Here is a 25,083-nt window from a genome sequence, read left to right as displayed (position 1 = left end):
CGGAGCGCATAATTGATTTAAATATATTTATGAAGTTCCTGACTGCAAGAGCCATTCCTAAATCAAAAAACTTGAGGTTAAAATTAAGATGGGAAAGAAGATTTTCTAATGGAGCAGTGTATGATTTTCAAATCTCTGCTTGCTTTGATCCCTTTGGAAAAAGGAGAGTTAAAATTGGCACCCTTCTTTCTATATCATGTCATCAAAACAAGCTTTATACCAAAAATAAATAGTTTTTCAATCGACCAGCTGGAAATCCCGAATTGAATTATTTTTTTAAAAAAGAGACTACGGCCGCATTCCTGTGGCCAGAGCTTGCAGCCATAGATGGCTGAATCATTTGCATCACTGTACCTTACAATTCACTACCAGTTCCATCTGTCTTCAAAAACCCTTGAAGGACAATGACTTATCCCCTTAACACAGCGTCCAGATACTCAAAGAGTCTTTGACAAAGAGTCATTGGACTGAAACGTTAGCTCTTTTCTCTCCCTACAGATGCTGCCAGACCTGCTGAGATTTTCCAGCATTTTCTCTTTCGGTCCAGATACTCATCTGGGTGGAGACAAATGATTAAACATAACCACTTGGACAATGGAACCCTGATTGAGAGAGGGATCCCTGACATGATCCAATCAGCTACAATCAGAATACTCTGGCCATGACCTTATTTGGATCCCTGGGAGTTGGAGAGAGAAGGTCATGTGACAGCCCAATGTCTTGTGAGTTTTAAGCACCTACTTTCTCTGCAGAAGAAGACAAGCAGCCAAGATGCTGAAGGAACTAAGAGTGGGTTACATCCCCTGTTGCTGTGGCTCTCGCTCTTTCTCGCATCCTCTCTGGCCACCCAACTTCTTTGTTTTTGAACCCTGTCTGCTGGTTGTAAATAATCCAGATGTTGCAGTCAGAGCTTTTTGAAAGAAGGCAACCCAGCATTGGTCTCTCCAGAAAAACAGATAACCATCCATCTGCACCTTTAAATGTTAGCGACACAGGTAGCATCAGGACCATCGAGTCAAAGCGGCAGGGCTGCGGAATTCATCCTGAAGCCAGCCAAGTCACCCACCTCGATGAATTGCATACCCTTTTAATTTTACTGGATCCCAACTGTAATCTATTTGTGTGTGTGCGGACTTTGAGTGTGCACGTGTATAATGTTATGGACTAGCTAAGATACTGATCCCGGCGAGTAACATTGTAAACATTTAAGACAGTGGACAAAGATCGATTTGTTCCTGGAGTGATAATATAAGAAATAGGGCTTGGTCATTTTATATAAACAAACTTTATTAAAACAAAAGAAGAGAAAACAGTATTTAAATTTTACTTAAATTTTAACACTAACAGATTACATGTAGTTTCTTAACTTTAACACCAATTTCATTGGCGGCACGGTGACACAGTTGTTCGCACTGCTGCCTCACGGTGCAGAAGACCTGGGTACGATCCTGGCTCTGGGTCACTGTCCGTGTGGAGTTTGCACATTCTCCCCGTGTCTGTGTGGGTCTCACCCCAACAACCCAAAGTTGTGCAGGGTAGATGGATTGGCCATGCTAAATTGCGTCTTAATTGGAAAAAAAAATTGGGCACTTGAAATTTCTTTTTTTTTTTAAACTTGGTCCCATCAAACAAGACTTTTCATGAAAATACAGCTCTTGTTCCACTTACTCATACAGCCCAAGGCAACACTTGCATTTAGGAAGCAATCTTTCATCTGTTAGGGACATTTGTTCAGAACCCTTTTTCTAAGCCTTCTCTCTGTGGCTTTTTTCATGACCTCTTCAATGGTTGCTTACTTCCTTCTCTCTTTGTCTGTTCTAAATTGACTCTCTCTCTCTAAGATCTGCCCAGCCCTGATGTCCAGACATGAATTTATCAACTGTAATTGGACTGCTTGATTGCACACTCCTGTTTGCATAAAAGACCAGAGCTATGCCAGTCATATGCAACTACCTTCTATGAACGGATAAATGGGTCATCAGACTCTGTAATAGGATAATGGCTGATCATGCAGGAATGTCCCGAAAGACAATGAATCTCGGGTGAATCGCCTTATGCGTTCGCTAACAAGTTTAAGTCTAAATGGGACAATGTGACTCAGCCAGGTGTGGCCGTATCCCTTTGGCTTGGACGAACAGTATTTTCCTTCCGTCTGTTTAACCCCTAAATTGCCTGCTACATTTTGGACCCCATTTCTGCAACCCAAATTCTTAATATCCCCCTATCATGACAGTATATGTGTGTGTGTGTGTGTGTAAGCAGAAGTCAGAGTTTATTATTTTATTTAAGTATAATAAAAGTTATCCCTTTCCTTTGTTAAAACTCAAGAAAATCTGTTCAACTGATTATTTTATGACCACAGTGCGTAAACAGTTAACTTCTCATTGAATTGGCAAGTATCTCCTTTTCAAAATCCTTTTGCAATCAAATGAGAAGAAGGGACCCAATTAATTCCCCCCTCATCTGATCACAGCAATCAACTTATCCTCTGCCTGATGGTTTTTCCTTAGACGCTCTTAATTTGGTAAACGATGCCACCTTATTTTAATTCTCCAAATGTTTCTTATTGTACTTCATTTTTGTGGCAAACATTAGTTATGTGCGGATACTCAACATTATAAAAATAAAATAGTACATAAGCAGGAGAAACCACAGGCAACATTTTCTTTTTGGAGAAGAACTAAGTCCACTGAATAATCTTTCCAAATCATGTGCTGTAATGCATTCAGTGAGGTTCTCAATGGATACTTAATATCATCTGCACTTTGATGTATGGTGGCAGTATATTTAGAATGTGAAGTAGTTCAGAAATCTTATTGAGAAATGTGACGAACGCTAATTTTTCAGTGTGAAATAACAGATTTTTTCAATTACATGGTCTGTATTTAATGAGGTACAAATGTGGTGGTTTGTGCTTTTGATATGTCACTTTATTTGAACCATATTTATGGGGTTTAGTCAGAGCTGTTGCTACAGTTTGTAGAATTTATAAGAGGATCTACACAAGCTGAAGTTTCATGGATATTACAACTTACCCCCTTTCAATGATGGAATTGATTCGGCAGAATTCCTCCCGGAGAGATCAATCTTTAAAAAAATTTCTAACTGTCTAGCCATGAACATTTCCACAACATTCTAGATGTAAGATGCAATTGAAAGAAATAAAATGTACTGAGGGATTTTTTTTTTTAGTTTCGTGAAACAATTTTGAAATTATGAAATTTAGATCTTTGGTTCCTGTTACCGGCGTAGTCTTGCCCCAGTACTGGTGTCGCAGTCGGGTGCTCTTTCTGTGCCAAAGGAAATTTGGATCTGTGCTATGTTCCTCCCCATACAAGAAAACCCGCTGTGATTGAGTGATAAGACCATGTGATTCAATTGGGCAAAGACGGATTTACCTATTTTCCCGACTGAGATGTAGTCGCTGAACAAGCACCCCCAGCAGAGGCTGGCAAATTTGAGTGATACTCAAGGTTGCCCTTGAAGTCCCAAATTGAAGACTTGAATGCGAGGCAAGCACTCAAAAGGTGGAGTTACAAAACCAGGGCCACTGATTATTTTAAGCCATTAGGTAAATGCAGAGATGAAGTACATTTTTAAAATACATTTAGAGTAGCCAATTATTTTTCTTTTCCAATTAAGGGGCCAATTCACCTAACCAACACATCTTTGGGTTGTGGGGGTGAAACCCACGCAGACATGGGGAAAATGTGCAAACTCCACACGGACAGTGACCCAGGGCCGGGGTTCGAACCCGGGTCCTCAGCGCCGCAGCCCCAGTGCTAACCACTGTGCCACATGCCGCCCTAGCGATGAAGCGCATGGTCTAGTTGTTATCGAAGCTCTTATCTAATACACTGGAATTAACTTGAGCAATTGAGGAGTATTCACAATTTCAATGATTTTGCTGTAGGATATTTGTAAAAGCAGAGCAAAATGGCTCATCATAGACAATATGCCAAGTGGTTTTGGCACAACACTGGGCTAGTAATGTAAATACCAAAACATTAGTCATGATCAGTTTCCTTTACCCTGAGCTGCACAGCTTGGTTGGGGCAGAGCAGCCGCCTCATTGCCATTCATTTACTTTCAGAATAAAGGTGCTTTTGTGAGCATGAATAAAACATTCATAGTAGGGAAGGGCGTCTGTCTGGAAAGAACATGAATGTCCCCTCAGTTATAATTTACATAGCAGAGTACTGTTACATTAACAGCACATTGAGAAAGATTGAACACACACTGCAGGCAGGAAGCTTGGGCGTACACACCATGCAGTAATGATTTCATTAGTACAGCCTGTGATTTCTGCGTGTAGATCTTGGAGAGAGAGAGACGCACAGCAGCACTGTGCAATTTCAACTGACTGAGCCAACAGTATCAGTCAAAGCATTGGGACAGTTGGTGTTTTATAATTGACCTGTGAAGAAGTTTTAAGCTGTCTAGCCAGACCTTCTTATACGGTGTTTGTAGAGATGTAATTGCTTTAGAAAACCTCAGCTTTCATTGCATACATTTGAAAGATGAAGATTTCTGCAGCTACTAAATTTGAAGAATTGGTTAAAAAGGAAGAGGCCATTTGGGAGATCTATAACAAATACAGTATGACGTGATAACGCAATCTTAATACTGTAATCATTCTGTCGAGTAACAATGTGCTGGATTTCTATCTTTTCTGTTATAGTCATCTGGAATCTCTACTGACAATGATGGACTCGGTGCTGGTTGGGGTAAGTAGCGTTAATTATTATTTCATAGAGCTGAGCTTTTTCAATTCTATTTAGTGTTAAATTGAAGCAATTTGTTGTTGTCTCTGTCACTTATGCCATACAATTGTAAGCAAGACGAATTTTGTATTGTTTAATAGTCACTTAACTGTTTCGAACTTCAGTGAAAGTAGTCTTCTGTTCCTTTCCAGGGTTCTTGGTTCTCTGTGAAAAATACAACCTCCGTCTTGCTTTTCATATATTTAGTAACTCGGTTGTGGCAAACAAACCATGTGCTTCTTGGTCATGAATTATTTAGTGTAATTTACTACTCGGAGTCATACTCCACTTTTCGCTCCAATGTTTTCATCGTTATTCTACTTTGAGATGGTATTCTTGTATGTCGAGTCTATCATGGTGCATTAATTATATATCCCACTCTTAAATTTGATCCAAAAGAATATTAAATTGGACTCAGCAAGGAAAATCCGAAGGTGTGACCCTTTTATCATTGGCATCGTTACTTTGGTATACCATTAGGGAACGAACAGAAATATTGACAATGGACATACACCTTGTGGCCTTATCTTTTGTTGCAATGTGTTGACACTGTCCATAATGCTTCAATTTTCTCAAGAAATTTTAAAGCCCAAGCTGTTTTATTGACAATGAACATTGTGCTGCTTGGTATGGTATTGAATATCAGGTGCACTTACTGATCTTGTGCATCGTCATTTGTCACTGTTGCCAGAGAGTAATAACACTGAAACAGATCAGAAATGTTTAGTGCCTGATTGTATTTTTTAAAGCCCATGAAAGTTTCCATTAGGTTGAACATAGTTGTCACTAGATATTCCCGGCCAGTGGGGAAGTACACGGAATTCACTTGGGAACTTCTCAAACCCTCGAACAACGCAAATGAGATTATGATCTTGACGACTGTTTATCATTGTGAGATAATTGGTGTGATGAATCACTTAAGGCTGTTCTTAAAATGTATCTTCCAGGAATATCAATTTCTTGATGCCTCCCCTTAATAAACTCGCTGCTTTTTAAATCCCTTGCAGAATAGGTGAACTTGGCCCTCCCACCTCATTAGGCACCTTGCTTTGATTTTCTTTCTACTTTTGGCTGAAATATTGCTATCTTTTTCAAGATGAAAGAACAAAAGAGACACATGAAGACATTCCAAATAGCATATAAATCCCTTGCTGATAATGGACAAAAATGTTTTGCTTTGTCTGCGAAGCAAGTTAATTGCCTAATCTTCACCTGGATCTAAAGCAGTGACTTACGTGGTGGGGAAAAGGGAATAGAGGAATGGCCTTAGTCAGTAACAGTGCTACTTTGTGAGTTGGCGACAGGAGGTAGGATTTAATTGGAGCAGCTTGGCATGTATCTGTCATATTCTTCCTTCAATTCTTCCAGAAACTATGGAACTCCTTAGCTCCGATGCATCCAGCAATTCTGTTGAAATTGTACAGCAATGCAGCGACACGGTGACACAGTGGTTAACACTGTGACCTCACAGCACTGAGGACCTGGGTTCGATCCCGGCCGTGGGTCACTGTCCGTGTAGAGTTTGCACAATCTCCCCATGTCGGCGTGGGTCTCACCTCCACAATCCAAAGATGTGCAGGCTAGGTGGATTAGCAATGCTACATTGCCCCTTCATTGGAAAAGAAAAGAATTGGGTACTCTAAATCTTTTCAAATTAAAAAAAGATATTGTACCACAATTTGCCTAACCAAGCCCAAGCAATTTCAGAGGCTTTCATAACTTCACGCTTTTTATGTAAGTCCTTATGTTTAGTGTTTTTTTAGAAAGTGAATTATTATACCCACTTTCTGAGTGACCACGGTAGTTCAAAAACATTTGTCAATTGAAAGTGTTTCAGTAGTTTTTCTGATTTACATCTGGAATTGATTTACTTTATGAGGGTCAATATGGAATGATAAAATAGTGAAACGGATGACAGCTCTTTATTAATGAGTGGGCTGGACCATTTATTAATTTAGTTCTGTCATTTCTCTATGCCAAATCATGTACGTGATCTACAAGGCTGGCAGACCACAAAGTGGGTGGTAGGAAGCCGTTCTCATGGATGTAGTAACAGTAACACAATTCAGTCATTGGTTGGGCTTGGTAGGCAGTGTTGTTGAACTTCTTATAATATTTTCAGATAATTCTCAAAAAGAGAGATCTGGCTTTTAACTGGGAAAATGCTTGTTTCCTCATAATAAAGAAACTGGTGAATTATCAGAAAGGTAGACCCAAAATAAATCATAACTGTTAGCTGAGAATAATCGAGAACAGCAGAACAGATGCATTTTTGAGAATTTTTATAAAGGTTTGATTTTGTCTCGCACTTTTCTTCTTTCAAACCTTTTTACTTGTACCTATCCTCCAGAGGGTGAGGATTTCAGAAGTGGAGTCACAAATAGTTAAGCTGTAAATCTCACTCACTTTAAACACTTGTGGCGTTCAGTGACACAGCTGGCAAGAGGTTCACTTTTCACAGCACGTGGCAGCCAGACACTTTTTATTTCTCCGATGTGGGACATACAAACTTGCAAGCCAACTGTGACACTGAAACTTGTGCAATAATGGACAGCTTTGACTGTCTGCCTGGACTGGGAACTCATTTCATGGCTCTAATAGCTCTTATAGTAAGTATGTAGCTGTCTTGTCACTGCTGCTTAACTGTCCATTCACAGGCACGATAAAATATGTCCTTTCACTTGCCATTTGATTTTCTGTTGATCTGCAGTATTCCCAGACCATTTTGAGTTTCTAAAACACATCATCTTACCTAATTGCACAATTGGCAGTTATTAAGTTAGCGCAGAATTAAAAATTGACATTTTAGATGTTCGCATTGTCAGGTTGATAAAATGTCTTGATTTTTCTTTTTCCAGAGAAGCGGCAAGATAATGGACGCGTCTATTTTGTTAACCATAATACACGGACAACCCAATGGGAGGACCCAAGAACTCAAGGGTGAGAGCAGTTAACCTAAAGTATTTAAATAAGCGTAGTTAATATTTGGGGTGCTCACTTTTGGGGAAATCGGATTAAATGACAATTTATCTTTAAGGGTTCTATTTACATTGCAGCAATCTCGATTACCTGGAATCCCCTGATTAAAATATGTATGAAACCGGTACTGTTTGTTAAGGTTTGCAGCATATTAACTTATTGTGCATACATGTGTAGATACACGATGAGCACATAAGCAGTTTGATCTATCACATTTAGAACAATTATTTTTCCCATGCTATTTCTGGCATAATTAAATAACTCACTGAATTTATTTTATCTTTCCTCTTTCACTTTTTTTAGCTTTTCATTTTCCTCCTTGTTTGGGACAATGCAATATTTTATTTCAATTTTCCTCTAATCTCCCTTTGTCATACTTAATTTTTCAGTTTGGAATTGGAACAAATTACAGAAGACATCTAACAGTTCATTTCATTAGAGTAGACTTATGAATGCATTTTAATTCTTACTTTGTTCAGTTCATATTCATAACTATTCTTTAGCTTTACTGATTCTGTAGCTGTAATCAGTTTTTTCTAAGGTTCGTGCTGTGATGAAACCCAGGACTTTCTGGTACATTGCAAAGGGAAGTCAAATGGGTAGTCTTCACCAGGCTGCTCCTGAGCACCTCCTGGCACATGGTTACAAGCAGCACTGGAGGTTGCTGAGAAACAGGTTACGTGTCCCATCCCTGACAGCCTCAGGAAGTGCGTGCAATCGGAGAGACTAATGAACAAAAGAGTAACAGTTCTTCAAAAAATAAACATGCAAGTTCTGATCCTAAAATTATTCTGAGTATGCAAGGAAACTGGCTTGATTGGAACTGTTGCTAACTCAGTAATGTTCACATAGATTCTCATAAGAAACAGTTATGTATCCATTTTCTTTAATTTTAGAGTACCAAATTAATTTTTTCCAATTTAATGGACAATTTTAATGTGGCCAGTCCACCTACCATGCACATCTATTGGGTTGTGGGTCGAAACCCACCCAAACACGGGGGGGAATGTGTAAACTCCACACGGACAGTGATCCAGAGCCGGGATCGAACCTGGGACCTAGGTGCCATGAAGCAGCAATGCTAACCACTGCACCACTGTGCTGCCCTACATGTACCCTTAAATAAAGTACAATCAATTAAAATTCCAGGTTTCATATCTAAACTTTTACATTTCTTAACCGAGGATATTTACTTTTGAAAGGGATCGGGCAGAAACAAACATTCTTGCAGCTATAGGGGCGGCAGCATGGTGGCGCAATGGTTAACACTGTTGTCTCACGGCACGAGGACCCGGGTTCGATCCTGGCCCACGGTCACTGTTTGTGTGGAGTTTGTGCATTCTCCCCGTTTCTGCTTGAGTTTCCTCCGGGCGCTCCAGTTTTCTCCCACAAGTCCCGAAAGACGTGCTGTTAGGTGAATTGGACATTCTGAATTCTCCCTCTGTACCCGAACAGGCATCTGAATGTGGCGACTAGGGGATTTTCACAGTATCTTCATTGCAGTGTTAATGTAAGCCTACTTGTGACACTAATAAAGATTATTATTATAAATTGCCCCTTAATTGGAAGAATAAAGAATACTCTAAATTTAAAAAAAATTCTTGCAGCTATAAATATTATTTATGGAAGTAACTCATGTCTCCTTGCTAAGAAATGGAAATTACATACACTTTGTATTTTTTGCATTTGATTGGATTGGATTTTATTTATTGTCACGTGTACCGAGGTACAGTGAAAAGCATTTTTACTGTTGATCTAGTTTGCAGCCTTGTTCCAATATTTCCAGTGCTCATCTTCATAACAGCCGAAGACCATAATGCTATTGTTCAAAACATGTCCTTTATTTTCCCTTTTCATATCGACTAATTATTTGCACTAAACAAAACATAGTCGGCTGGATTCTCTGATTTTCAGGCTATGTCCTGATGCGGGCGTGGGAACGGTGACATTTTACGATCGAACAATCATTGCAAAAGGCCACTGATCCTACGTTTTGTGGGGGGCTAGCAGACAGGCAGCATAGAGAACCCGGCTCTAGCTGTCAATATGGCTAGAGAATTGCCGGGTCCGTAGCCTCGCATGCGCATGGCGGCAGCCTGCAGCGGTCACCCGTGCAACATGGCACCGGCCGCACGCGGACCCAGCCTGCCAAATAGTGCCTCCCCTTTGGCTAGGCTCGCGACCCCTGGAACCACCTCCCAACAGTGCCCCCAGCTCCTGCAAAAGTCCCCCATGCCCGCGGATCGGCTCTCCCCCAACTGAGTCCATAGCCGCCAAGCTGAGTTCCCGACAAAAAATAGCACAAGTGGGTGACGCTGTCAGGGATTCGGCCGGTTGGGGGCGGAGCATCGGTGGGTGGGCCTCAGATAACGTCCTGAAACTGTTGATACGCCGTGCGGCGTACTCAAGTACACCACTTTGGAGAAGGCGGCGCATCACGAAAGCGGCGCATCCCCCGATTTTGGCATCATCGTTAATTGTCCGGCCGATCGCTGAGCGTGGTTTCGCCGTCGGCAACCGCGGAATCTCGCCCAGTGTGTTCTGCGCCTGAATTGCAGAATTTAGTTGGTGACTGTATATCTGAATCTTTCATCACTGCTACTGGGAATCTCATAGCGTGCAGATCTGATAAAACAGCCGACCATAATTTTCTGATTGTAGAGGAAAAATATGAATGCTATGCATAGAAACATATATATATCAACGGCAAAAATGTTATGAAACATAGCTAAGTCAGACCAAGAAAGAGGACAGAATATCCCAAAGTGCTTCAGAGGCAATGAACTAGTTTTGCAGTGTAGTCATTATCTTACACAGTTTCTGAATTTGATTTCTTCTGATGAAAGTTCCTTTAGGTTAAAATCTCAAAGCTTTAGAATTATTGCAAGTTCAAATCCTTTCCAACTTAGTTGATGTGACCTATTTAACTGTAATATGGATTTAAGAACTTTATTTTGTTCTCAAGGCATCTTTTTTCCACCCCCAACATAAATAAATCCACCTTGCGGGCCAATTAGCCTCTCCCCTACAAATAGAGAAGATGAGTATGATAAATTAAGGCTTCCGCGCACTTTACCATAGCATAGTGATATGCAGGTTTGCATCCACAAGCCTATCCTGTTGATTTGCCATTGTTAGCCATGCCATTAATGTTTGAAGACTGGTGCTTCTCCACACACAGTGAGCCAAATTCTAAGGGAAATAATTCCAGCTCATTTGCAGCTCCTAGCAGTCTGTCCAATGGTGGCTTAAGTCTTTAGCCCATTGTCTCAGCTAGTATGATGTCTGGTAGTAAATAAAATAGTCATAATTGGCTTCAGAAGGGAATTGACAAGCATTAATTCCAATCCTGTAGCCTCTGCTGGAAGTGCCTAAAGTAGCAGGTAGAAAGATACCTTTCTTTGTGGTTCACTAATTTGTCAGTTTTATGAATAATGACCAAAGCAACTTAAGGAACTTTACCCCAGTAAGGAATCAATACATATGAGAGGAAAGGTGTGAAGGAAATTGATGAGAAAATAAATAGTATTTCCAAAATGGAATCAGAACATTAGTTCATCACTTCACTAATTTGCTGTTATGTGTTTGCTAAAGTTTACAGTTAGTTCATTGCTAATACTGTATTGGTGACTTACAAGAAAATTGCTCTTTTTGACTGTGACCAAAAGGGTGATTACAAATCCATTCACTGGCACCATTTATGAAATGAAATGAAAATTGCTTTTTGTCACAAGTATGCTTCAAATGAAGTTACTGTGAAAAGCCCCTAGTCGCCACATTCCAGCGCCTGTTCGGGGAGGCTGGTGCGGGAATTGAACCCGCGCTGCTGGCCTGCCTTGGTCTGCTTTAAATGCCAGCTATTTAGCCCACTGTGCTATTCAGTCATTGATTTCCCTCATTTGGTATTCGCTCATGATTCTTGTTTTATTATTAATTAATGACACTTTGTTTTAGTAACCAAAGTATTTTAACCCTACATATAATGTTGATGTATGCACAAGCATTTAATATAGTTTACACTGAGAAGTGGTTGTAAACAATGAACCGGATTTCACAGTCAACAGCGTAGTGATGGTGCTCATCGCTGCCGTTGAATAAATCTGTGTGTGAACCTACTGCGATCTGGTGGCAAGAACTTTGGTTGCTTTATGGGAGGATTTCCTCCCAGTGCCAGCTACAGTGAAAATGTCAGGTAGTTGTGGCCGTGGCTTACAGTCACTACACCCCAAAAACAGGAGAAAGAAGGAAGCTGCAGTAAAAAGGCATTGGAAAAATCAGATTGGGCAGACATGATTAATTTTGCAAAATTAAAAACTAGCATTTTTCCAAAATTAAAAATGTATATGTAAAATTAGAAGTGTAAACATCTTTGGCTGGACTTTGTGGTCAGTGATGATGAAAACATGCTTGCTTCAGACAACAAAGTAAGTCTCACTGAGAGATCTAGTGATCTCGGTGGCAAGAATTTCATGGAATCACAGAAATTGATGGGCCGTTCAGCCCATCATGTCTGCAGCTGCACTCCGAATGAGCAATTTGCTTAGTGCCATTTTCCTGCCTTCTTCCCATAACACTGCGAGTTCTTCCCTTTCAAATAACAATGTAATTCCCTTATAAATGTTACGAATGAATCTCTCCCCCCCCCTCCCCAAACTCAGACAGTACATTCCAGATCTTAGCCACTTGCTGTGTAAAGACATTTGTCCTCCTATCGTATTTTCACCTTTTGCCAATTACTTTAAATCTCGATCCTTTCATTAGTCGGAATAGATTTTCCCTCTCTGTGCTGTCCTGAGATATTAACTGCTCTCTCAACCTGTCCCGCCGCCTTCAGTGACTTACGCACACACGCACCCAGGTTCCTCTGCTCCCACACCCACTTCAGAGTTGTGTACTTTATTTTATCTCTTCATGTTCTTCCTATTAAAATGAATCATTTCACAGTTTTCCGCATTGAAGTTCTGCACTATTTTGTCACAATTATTAATGGATTCACGTTTTGTGGCATTCGCAAATTTTGAAAATTTGCCCTGTACACCAAGGTCTAGGACATTAATGTATATCAGGAAAAGCTCGAGTCCCAGCACTTGTTTGGGGAACTCCACCACAAACTTTCCTTAAGTCCAAAAAACATCCATTAACCATTACTCTGTTTCCAGGCACTTAGCCAATTTTGTATCCATGTTACTACTGCCCCTTTTATTCCATGGACTTAACTTTGCTCACAAGTCTGTTGTGCAACACAGTATCAAGTGCCTTTTGGAAGTCCATGAACACTACATCAATAGAATTGCCCTTATCAAACCTCTCTGATACCTCTTCGATAAACTCGAGCAAGTTAGTTGAACATGATTTCCCTTAGGAAATTCTTGCTGGCTTTCCTTAATTAACCCGCATTTATCCATGTGACCATTACTTTTCCACTGAATTATTGACTCTAAAAGTTTCCCGAACACTGAATTGAAACTGACCGGCCTGTAATAATAATAATCTTTATTATTGTCACAAGTAGGCTTACATTAACATTGCAATGAAGTTAGGGCAGCACGGTGGCACAGTGGTTAGCGCTGCTGCCTCATGGTGCCGAGGACCCGGGTTCAAACCCGGCCCCGGGTCACTGCCTGTGTGGAGTTTGCATATTCTCCCCGTGCCTCAAAAAGATGTGCAGGGTAGGTGAACTGGCCACGCTAAATTGCCCCTTAATTGAAAAAAAGAATTGGATACTCTAAATTCATTTTAAAAAAGCAACACTGCAATGAAGTTACTGTGAAAATTCCCTAGTCGCTAGCACTGCTACCTCACGGTGCCGAGGTCCCAGGTTCAATCCCGGCCCTGGGTCACTGTCCGTGTGGTGTTTGCCCGTGCTTGCGTGGGTTTAAGCCCCACAACCCAAAGATGTGCAGGGTAGATGGATGGCCACACTAAATTGCCCCTTAATTGGAAAAAGTGAATTGGGAATCTAAATTTTTTTTAAATTTAAAAAACAATCTAAAAATTCCCTAGTTGCCACACCTCCGGCACCTGTTCGGGCACTGAGGGAGAATTCAGAATGTCCAATTCACCCAACAAGCACGTTTTTTGGGACATTTGGGAGGAAACCGGAGCACCCGGAGGAAACCCACGCAGACACGGGGAAAACGTGCAGACTCCGCACAGACAGTGACCCAAGCTGGAATCAAACTCGGGACCCTGGCACTGTGAAGCAACAGTGCTAACCACTGTGCTACCTTGCTGCCCACACCCTGTAGCTGCTGGGCTCATCATTGCACACTTTCTGAACAAGGGTGTAATGTTTGCAATTTTCCAGTTCTTTGACACCACCCCTGAGTCTAAGGAAGATGGAAGAATTATGGTCAGTGCCTCTGCAATTTCCACTCTCATTTCCCTCAGTATCTTTAGATGCACCTTCACCTGGTCCTGGATTCTTATCAATTTTAAGTGCAGGCACCCTATCCCATACCATCTCCTTATCAATTTTGAACCTTTCTCGCCTCTGAATTACCTCCTCTTTCACCTTGGCTTAGATAGCATCTTCTCCCTTGATAAAGACAGATGCAAAGTATTTATCTTAGCTTCTCTCTCTGTTCAGACTATTGCCATGCAACGGTATTACAACCGATTACATAATTCTTTATTGGCCATTCGCATCGTAAAGCCCAAGCTGTCCATGCAGCTGATCACGTAAAAAGATTTTCACCACTCCCAACCAGCACAAGATTACTTTTAAAACAGTTTACATTGACAAAATGAAAGATTAGGATCTAAACATCGGATGAAGGCAGAAGTATTCAGAAACAAACTTAATTTAAAAAAACTTTAGCTCAAAATCTATTCATTCATCATTTACCAGCATTCATTTATTATGAAATTGAATATTCAGTTTTGTTGTTCATCAGGTTTTCCTAATCACTTTGCCATTAAGAACTCAGTGATACTTGATTGAGCAAGGCATAACGTTTAAGGGGTTTTGAATGGTGATGTGGGGTGGGAATATTAGAATACTCTCCGATTGCAGACTGTGTGGATGTGGGAGCTCCACGACACAGTTTGCTCTGGTGCAGGCCACAACTTCAGGATTTCCACAGTAATCTACAAATACCCAATATCCTGCAGCTGAATTCCGTCTCAGAAGGGTAATGGGGATGAATAGCAGAAGTCTGTTGCCAACCCAGAAAACGTGCCCCACTTTTCTTAATTAAAACGTGAAACATATTTTTTAGATGTACGGTAATCTTTATCAGATAAATCATATTAAAAAGTCATATTTTAAAAGTTTAAGAAAACATTTTAAAAAAGTCATAAATTTTACTTTTTTTAAGCAGGATTTATCACTTTTAAAAGGCTTCATATTTTAAAAAAATTCGAACCATTTTAACTTATGTAAGACCCCTCCTGGTTTGGGCCGCCTTATTAAGTACTCGCAAATTAAGAGCAGGCCCCTTTCAGCTGGAAATACCAGGTCTACATTTTCTGAATGTAATGAATTCGTAATTAGTGGACAATTAGCCCAAATTTGCATTGGCTCCATACTTGCCATTTGAAGTAGTAACCCCTTGGGAGTAGCTTTGGTTAACCCATTGTAACTTTCTAATTTGCACAAGGCTGTGTATCTTCATCCCAGTTGTTACGAGGACATTGAGTAGCAGCAAATGCTGAGAATAAGAACTAGGAGCAGGAGTAGGCCACCTGGCCCTTCGAGCCTGCACCGCCATTCAATGAGATCATGGCTGATCTTTGTGGTCTCAGCTCCACTTTCTCGCCCAGACACCATAACCCTTTATTCCTTTATTCTTCAAAAAACGATCTACCTTTATCTTGAAAACATTTAATGAAGGAGCCTCAACTGCTTCACTGGGCAGGGAATTCCATAGATTCACAAACCTTTGGGTGAAGAGGTTCCTCCTGAAGATGTCGCAATTTCTGGCACTGCAAAATCTGGCCCTTGCCTTTGCCAATTTCTCCCCCCCCCCCCCCCCCCCCAAGGATAACAAGACGGCTGCCTCCAAAGTGTCTTGGTGCTTTGGTAATGGAATCATTAGTAATTGTGCATGAGAAAATATCAATTCGTTACCACAATAATTTGAAAGTATTTTTTTACATATTAAACTTCAAAACTGTTTAATCAATTATTGGGTAATTTTTTTAAGTGACTACAGGATTGTTCCTACAATCCTTCAGTATTTCATAATAAAAAAACAGCATTTTGTTATATTGTAGATGCATGGTCACCTGTTACTCCTAAACATCGCCATATTTAGTCTGTCGTGTCTCAAATTATTCATGCATTGTATTCCAAAGAAATTTTCAAAGAAATCAATCTAATTTGCTGTTGACTGGATCAATACTATCTGCTTCCACCTTCTCCCTAGGGAACCTGTTCCATAAATTTCAAAGTTGCTCATCGAAATACTGTTTCCTCAGAATTTTGAATTTACTCCCCTTCCAGACGTTCCCCAGGTGGGCAGAGGAAAAGAATCAGCTTGAATTATTGTTCCAGGGCCTGTTTATTTAGTGGCGCGGGCTGGAAAGTGCTAATATTCGGCGAGAACAGGATCGAATAGCGGGATTTGGCTTTTGAGTTGGACAATCAGCCATGATCTTGACGAATGGCAGAGCAGGCTCGAAGGGCCGAATGGCTTCCTCCTGATCCCATCTTCTATGTTTCTATGAACTCTCCTGTCCTTGGTTGCTGATATATATCTAGATTTGCAGGAGCAGTGACTGGGGTGAGGTGCTGGAGTTCTGCCATCTCCCCGCGTGAGTCATTGTCTTTAACGGGAGCTGGGAAATGTTGGGGGCAAAATAAATTGATATTTGTTTGGCAGCAGTATGATATTTAACTCCTATTTAGAAAGCCTAGTGTTTGAGTGCTGGTTTTGATGACCGAATTTGGCTATGTTCGATAAATATACTTTGCAGGTATTATCTCTGGCAGTTAGTTGAGAGATTATGTCACTGTTAGAAGGAAAAAAGGAGTAGGGAAGTTGAAGTCCTGAAGGTGGGTGCAGAATGGCATTTGGGGAAGTTTACAGTCTGCCAAAGACTCAGATGATCTTCCTCCCAGTTCCCCACACTGAAGGGGAGCAGGGCAGAGACAAAGAACACAGTTTAAAACAAAAAAAGGGAAATTTTGAAGAAGTCAAAACAAAAGTACTGTCAGAACTGGAACTCCTTAGTTTTAACTATTCTAAATGCAATATCCGAGAAAGGTTGAACCAGCCATTAGACAAAAGGGCTCACTGTCTGGTTCAGTAACTGTGCAGCATTTGTGTGCATCAGTTTAAAACTTAAACTTGACAGCCAGCCAAATGCTGGCCAATTAGCTGTTATTACCAGCAAAACAAACATGGTTATCTCAATTTGCCTGTCAGAGATCAGCAGAAACAGAAACAGCAGTTATGACAACATAGCAGAAGTATTTTATAGTCATTAGCATTCATTTACAAATACCTAATCAACATTTTTGCTCAACTAAATCAAGAATGGCGTTTGAGCTTCCCAGGATTTTTTTTCCTTGCATGTGCTTTGTAACAGAGAATGTGGGGGGAAAAATGAATCCTGTTCTGCTGAGCTCTTGTTTAAAGTAGGATCACCAATTTAACCACAGTGAATCTGCCACTCTCTTGTGTGTCAAAAAAATATCTGTTATCATACAAATAAAATATCTAACGGGTTGGATTTTATGTGCCCCCACCAGCAGATTTGAAGGTGGAGGGAAGCATAAAATCCAGCGGGTGACCTTCCTGCCAGCTCCTGCCATGTATGAAATTGTTCTGGTTGGGGCCGGAAGTGGACTGCTTGCCCTTGGGCCGATTGAGGCCCTTAAGCTTCCACCACCAGTATTTTACCCATAACAGGGGGAAGCCCCACCATATGGAAGCCCAGCCCCAAACTCCCACCATATGGAAGTCCAGCCCCAAATCCCACCCCATCGGCACGGTTTCTTGAACCTATTCCCCTTCTCCCATCTGAGACCTATGCCCCTAGACTTATCTGGGCTCCTTGCCATAGTGGGGGCTGTCTGTAGTCTCAGCAGTGGGCTGCTGGGTCTACAGAGCTGCCAGCCATCTGAGTGGCAAGCAGCTCTCCTTCCCATGGAAGGGGTTGAAGTCTCGCCTTAAATTGACTAGCACTGCTCCCAAAATTAAATTGCTGCAGTGTATCCATTTGAATAGAACAGTACAGCACAGTACAGGCCCTTCGGCCCATGATGTTGTGCCGACCATTTATCCTAATCTAAGATCAAACTAACCTACACCCCTTCAATTTACTGCTGTCCATGTGCCTGTCCAAGAGTCGCTTAAATGTCCCTAATGACTGACTCCACCACCTCTGCTGGCAGTGCATTCCATGCACCCACCACACTCTGTGTAAAGAACCTACCTCTGACATCCCGTCTATACCTTCCTCCAATCACCTTAAAATTATGTCTCCTCGTGACAGCCATTTCTGCCCTGGGGAAAAGTCTCTGGCTATCCACTCTATCCATGCCTCTCATCACCTTGTACACCTCTATCAAGTCACCTCTCTTCCTTCTTTGCTCCAGTGAGAAAAGCCCTAGCTCCCTCAACCTTTCTTCATAAGACATGCCCTCCAGTCCAGGCAACATCCTGGTAAATCTCCTCTGCACCCTCTCCAAAGCATCCACACCCTTCCTATAATGAGGTGACCAGAACTGGACACAATATTCCAAGTGTGGTCTAACTAGGGTTTTATAAAGCTGCAGCAAAACCTCACGGCTCTTAAACTCAATGCCCCTGTTAACGAAAACCAACACACCATATGTCTTCTTAACAACCGTATCAACTTGGTGGCAATGTATGGAAACCTACCCCACCCCCCCTCGACCTTTTAGCCTGGTGTTGGGGGGGGGGGGGGGGGTGCAAGGTTGTGATGGTTAGAACTGCTGTTCCCCATCAAATCTAGCCAATGTGTTTTTCTAAAAAAGTGTAAAAACTGAGGAAGCTATTTGTGATAAGTTCCTCAATGAACTGCAGGATCTTGAGGCATTGCAGTTGCTTGTTCTGTCATTAATTGTGGCATGAAGACAATCTGTCACTATACATAACCCTGGATTTCTTTGCGACTATTGGACTGGAATTATTGATTTTGTGCACCCTGCAAAATATGAAAGCAATTTTATAAATAGTCTGAAATATCATCTCCTTTTTTTTAACCTTAGACCATAGAAAAGTTACAGAAGGAGGCCATTTGGCCCATCTTGTCCATGTCAGCCCAAGGCCACCCAGGTGCCCTTTCTAATCCCACCTTCCTGCACTTGGTCCATAGCCCTGTAGCTAACAGCACTTAAGGTGCAGATCCAGGCACTATTTAAAGGAGCTTAGGGATTCTGCCTTCACCACTAACTTGAGCAGCGAATTCCAGGCACCCACTACCCTTTGCATAAAACGTTCATCCTCATGCTCCATCTACACCTTCTGCCATTTATCTGGAATCTATGTCCCCGGTTCTAGAATTGTCCATCAAAGGAAAACAATTTTATCCTGTCTATTCTATCTCTTCCCCTCATAATTTTGTAGACCGCAATTAAGTCACCCCTCAGCCTTCTTTGTTCCAAGTAAAATAACCCCAACTCATCCAATCACTCATTGTAACTACATTTTTCTAGCCCTGGCAACATTCTTGCAAACCTCCTCTGCACTCTCTCCAGAGCAATTACATCCTTCCTGTAATGTGGTGACCAGAATTGCACACAATACTCCAGTTGTGGCCTCACCAGTGTTTTATACAATTCCAACATCATGGGCGTCATTCTCCGACCCCCCGCCGGGTTGGAGAATCGCCGGGGGCTGCCGTGAATCCCGCCCCCGCCGGTTGCCGAAGTCTCCGGTACCGGATATTGGGCGGGAATCGGGCCGCGCCAGTTGGCGGGCCCCCCCGCTGGATTCTCCAGCCCGGATGGGCCGAAGTCCCGCCCATAAATTGCCTGTCCCGCCGGCGTGGATTAAACCACCTTTTGAATGGCGGGACAAGGCGGCGCGGGTGGGCTCCGGGGTCCTGGGGGGGGGCGCGGGGCGATCTGGCCCCGGGGGGTGCCCCCACGGTGGCCTGGCCTGCAATCGGGGCCCACCGATCCGCGGGCGGTCCAGTGCCACCATGGCGGAGGCGGAAGAGACTCCCTCCACTGCGCATGCGCGGGAAACTGTCAGCGGCCGCCGACGCTCCCGCGCATGCGCCGCCCCGATATGTCATTTCCGCGCCAGCTGGCGGAGCAACAAAGGCCGTTTCCGCCAGCTGGCGGGGCGGAAATCCCTCCGGCGTCGGCCTAGCCCCTCAATGTTGGGGTTCGGCCCCCAAAGGTGCGGAGCATTCCGCACCTTTGGGGCGGCGCGATGCCCGTCTGATTGGCGCCATTTTGGGCGCCAGTCGGCGGGCATCGCGCCGTTTGGGGAGAATTTCGCCCCTTATCTTTTTATATTCTACATCTCTGCCAATGAAGGAGGGCATTCCATAAGTTTTTTTTTTACAAGCTTGTCTACTTGAACTGCTGCCTTTAGAGATCTGTGTGGTTGTATACCAAGATCTGTCACTTCATCTACCCCTCTTAGTATATTCCCATTTACTGTGTACTCCCTTTAACTGTTTGACTTCCCTAAATGCATGAGCTGACATTTCTCTGTGTTAAAATCCATTTGCCACTTTACCGCCCACTCCACCAACCCATCTATTTAATTTTGGAGATGTTAGCTATGGTCAACACTATCCACCACTCGGCCAATCTTTGTGTTGTCTGAAAATTTCCCAATCGTGCCCCCATCGTTCACGCCCACATTGTTAATATATAACACAAACAGTAAGGGTCTCAACACCGAGCCCTGTGGAACACCACTTGAAACAACTTTCCATTTGCAAGGGCAGCCATCGACCATTACCCTTTGTTTCCTGTTACTAAGCCAACATTTTCTCAGTTTGCCACATTGCCCTGCATTCCTTTTGCTAAGCAGCAGATTGACTGGAGTTGTAGAACTCCTGTGTCTCGTGTTTAAAGAAATATTAGTGTGTAATCAAAATGGGTTACGTTTATTTGTAATGTAAAGTAAATTATGCAGTGCTATTTTTAATTGTAATCATAGTCTATAATAGTACTGATAGTGGATCCGAACCTTTGTCCTGTAGGGATAATGCCAAACTATTTACTTCACCTTAATATCTGTGCTATGAAATAATCTTGTCTCAGTATTACTATCTTGTCACATCATAGTGAACTGTGGCTTTCTGGGGTCAATGTATGGTTTTCTTTGTGATAGGATCTTAACTGCACTTAGAATTTCCTGCGGTTTAGCTTACAATAATACATACTTATGTTGACATAGTTCCAGGGTTTGATAAAGTTAAAAAATATATGTTCATCGATGGAACATCCATTCCCTGAATGACAACTCAATTCAATTTCTTTAAAAAATATATATATATTTATTCAAATTTTTCAACAAATTTTCAACAACCCCCCCCCCCCCCCCCAACAAAAAGAACAAGAACACAACAATCAGAAATTATACATTGGATTTCCCCCATATACAATTACCCCCCATATAACATTTAAAAGCCCAAAGAGGGAAAGAAAACCACCTTCACCCAAACGCCACTACAAAAACTCCCCCCCCCCCCCCCCCCCTGCCCCTGGGCTGCTGCTGACCTTCTCCTAACGCTCCGCGAGATAGTCTAGGAACGTTTGCCACCGCCTGGAGAACCCTTACCCAGACCCTCGCAAGGCAAACTTTATCCTCTCCAGCTTGATGAACCCTGCCATGTCATTGATCCAAGCTTCCACACTAGGGGGCTTCGCATCTTTCCATAGTAGCAAAATCCTCCGCCGGGCTACCAGGGCCGCAAAGGCCAGAATACTGGCCTCTTTTGCCTCCTGCACTCCCGGCTCGTCCGATACCCCAAATAATGCAAATCCCCAGCTCGGCTTGACCCGGGCGTTCACCACCTTGGACATAGCCCTCGCAAAACCCCTCCAGAACCCATCCAGCGCCGGGCACGACCAGGACATATGGACGTGGTTTGCCGGGCTCCCCGAGCACCTCCCACATCTGTCCTGCACCCCAAAGGACCTACTCAACCTCGCCCCTGTCATATGCGCTCAGTGAGTAACTTTGTACTGTATTAGGCTGAGCCTGGCGCAAGAGGAGGAAGAATTAACGCTACTCAGGGCATCAGCCAACAGACCCTCATCTATCTCCTCCCCAAGCTCCTCCTCCCACTTGCCCTTTAACTCCTCCACCGAGGCCTCCTCCTCTTCCTTCAGCTCCTGGTAAATCGCCGAAACCTTGCCTTCTCCAACCCATACACCCGAAATCACCCTGTCCTGAATCCCACGTGCCGGAAGCAGCGGGAATTCCCTCACCTGCCGCCTCACAAACGCCCTCACTTGCATGTACCTGAAAGCGTTTCCCGGGGGTAGCCCAAACTTCTCCTCCAGCGCCCCTAGGCTCGCAAACGTCCCATTGATGAACAGGTCCCCCATTCTTCTAATCCCTGCCCGATGCCAGCTCCAAAACCCCCCATCCATCCTTCCCGGGACTAACCAATGATTCTCCCGAATTGGGGACCAAACCAAGGCTCTCACCTCGCACCTGTGTCGCCTCCACTGCCCCCAGATCTTCAGCGTCGCCGCCACCACCGGACTCGTGGTGTACCTTGCCGGCGAGAGCGGCAGCAGTGCTGTCACCAGCGCCCTCAGGCTCGTGCCCACACAGGACGCCCTCTCTAGCCTCTTCCACGCCGCCCCTCTCCCTTCATTACCCACTTACGGATCATCGCCACATTGGCTGCCCAATAATAGCCACACAAATTCGGCAGCGCCAGCCCCCCACCTGTCCCTCTTCAGCGGTAGCTTGTCTATCCCCTTCCCTGGTCCCCTGAATGCACCACAAAAACTCAATTCAATTTCTGAGTATTCAGGGGTCAGTGAGAGTAAACCCATTAAACATTTCTGCCTCAGTCAGGATCACCATTTTATACAGCATGCAGTCTGCACTGTTATTTCATCTCTTGTGGTTCAACGCCTCTCATAGTCAATACTATGAATGGCTTGCTGTTGCTTACTGGTCATCTCTTGTATATCACAATACAGGAATCATGGGCGTGATCCTCCGACCCCCCCGGGTTGGAGAATCGCCATGGGTCGGTGTGAATCCCGCCCCCGCCGTCCTCCAAATTCTCCCGCCCCAAAAAATCAGCCCGGCGTGAATCGCGCCGCCCGCCTCAGAGAATGGCGGGGACTGGCGCGACTCATTGGACCCCGGGGCTCCACGAATTCTCAGGCCCGCGATGGGCCGAAGTCCCGCCCGTTCTTTGCCAGTCCTGCCAGCGTAAATTGGAGTAGGTCCCTTACCGGTGGGACCTGGCGGCGCGGGCGGGCTCCGGGGTTTTTGGGAGGGCGAGGGGGGATCTGGCCCTGGGAGGTGCCCCCATGGTGGCCTGGCCCGCGATCGGGGCCCACCGATCCGCGGGCGGGCCTGTGCCGTGGAGGCACTCTATCCTTCCGCACCAGAGGCTGTACCGGTCTGCCATTCAGGTGCGGAAGCGAATCCCTCTGCCCATGCGCGGGGATGACGCCAGCACATGCTGCCGTTCCCGCGCATGCGCCAACTCACACCGGCGGGCGGAGGCCCTTCGGCGCCGGTTGGCGTGGTGCCAAGCCCCTTTCTCGCCGGCCGGCGGGGCGCAAACCACTCCTGGGAGGGCCTAGCCCCTGAAGGTGCAGAGGATTCCCCACCTTTGGGCAGCCCGACGCCGGAGTGGTTCACGCCACTCCGTCCCGCCGGGACCCCCCGCCCCGCCGGGTAGGGGAGAATCCCGCCCCATATCTTCTTTGGGGCAGGATACCAAATATAGGTTCAAAGACTAGTCAATGGATAAACAGCCTGCGTGAAATTAATCATTCAGTCAGTTAAATTGACCACAGCGCTTTGAAAGGGATTCGCAAAGGAAATAACCAGCAGAAAACATAAGTGTCACTTGGTGCCAAAATGCATAACATGAATTTTTATAATCCTGTTACAAAGGAAAATTACCATGTTTGTGCTGCAGTGGATTTTAACACTGGCATTACAAATGAAAGAACTGAGTATCTCACTAAGTCTAGAAAAGTGAATTTTGAATTGTGTAGTTGGGATTCTTGTGATGAATTATAAATTACTTTCTCTAGAATTGGTAGTTGCAGTGTGCCTTTTGCTATTTCTAAAGCATATTTAGGTTTTGGGCAAATATCAGTGCCCATCAAGGCAAGGGATGTTTGTGGTATGCTGTCCTATTTTAAACCCATGTGTCAAGTGCTTCAAGCAATCCCCAAGTTTCGGATGAGTACATTCAGAATGCTCCCATTGTCCTGCCTCAGCTCAGGAAGCACCCTCTATTTCACCAGCATGGATTTGCATTTCCACACTTGCCATCTGGTGGTCTGAATCATATGACCAGTTTAGTAATTGGGCCAATGGGTAGCACTGCTGCCTAACAGCACCGAGGTCCCAGGTTCGATTCCAGCTCTGGGTCACTGTCCGTTTGCATGTTCTCCCCGTGTTTGCATGGGTTTTGCCCCCACAACCAAAGATGTGCAGGATAGGTGGATTGGCTACGCTAAATTGCCCCTTAATTGGAAAAAATGGGTGTTCTAACTTTATTTAAAAAAACAAGAAAACAAAAAAAACTAGAGTTTATGTTGAGCAGTTGAACAATACATACCAAAAAAGTTGCAGTTCTGATCTCCAGTCTTTGCTGATTTGGCTGGTCTCAGTTGGGATGATTATAGGAGACTAAGTGCTCGATGGGAGAAGTTTGCAATTCTATCACTGCCCAATGATCCCTGCAGAAAATGTGAACGTGTGAATATTGGTGAAAATAGAATTGGCCTCAACTCCCTCTGCATTTGATTAACTTGCTGGCATTCATTGTTGAGGCTTTAGGACAAGGTGCAGATGTGCAGACCACATATAGAACCATACCTTATGCCAACGTATGCTGCTGAGTGGAGTTGCTTTTCTTTAAATTAAAACAATTTTAGCTTTAAGAGTAATGCATAGAATCCCTACAGTGCAGAAGGAGGCCATTCAGCCCATCAGGTTTCCACCGACCCTCCGAAACAGCACTCTACATATGCCCACTCCCCCGTCCTATCCCCGTAACCCCACGCATTGATCATGGCCAATCCACCTAACCTGCACATCTTTGGACTGTGGGAGGAAACCGGAGCATCCGGAGGAAACCCAAGCAGACACAGAGAGAACGTGCAAACTCCAAACAGAGTCAATCACAGTCGGAATGGAACCTGGATCCTGATGCTGTGAGGCAGCAGTGCTAACCACTATGCTACCAC

At 43.7% G+C, this 25,083-nt stretch overlaps 1 protein-coding gene across 1 annotated transcript in view; it reads left to right on the top strand.

Annotated features, from left to right (window-relative positions):
- The window catches only part of wwp2 (WW domain containing E3 ubiquitin protein ligase 2), a 307,842-nt gene that overhangs the window by 236,346 nt on the left and 46,413 nt on the right, over positions 1-25,083 (top strand). The window contains exons 11-12 of the mRNA XM_072517953.1: positions 4,682-4,727; positions 7,622-7,703. Coding sequence (XP_072374054.1) covers positions 4,682-4,727; positions 7,622-7,703 — 128 coding nt within the window. The remainder of the gene's footprint in view (positions 1-4,681; positions 4,728-7,621; positions 7,704-25,083) is intronic.

The sequence above is a fragment of the Scyliorhinus torazame genome, chromosome 10 (assembly GCF_047496885.1).
Source record: "Scyliorhinus torazame isolate Kashiwa2021f chromosome 10, sScyTor2.1, whole genome shotgun sequence".
Lineage (NCBI taxonomy): Eukaryota > Metazoa > Chordata > Chondrichthyes > Carcharhiniformes > Scyliorhinidae > Scyliorhinus > Scyliorhinus torazame.
Note: the sequence above shows the minus strand (reverse complement) of the source record. Positions and strands in the feature narration are given on the sequence as shown.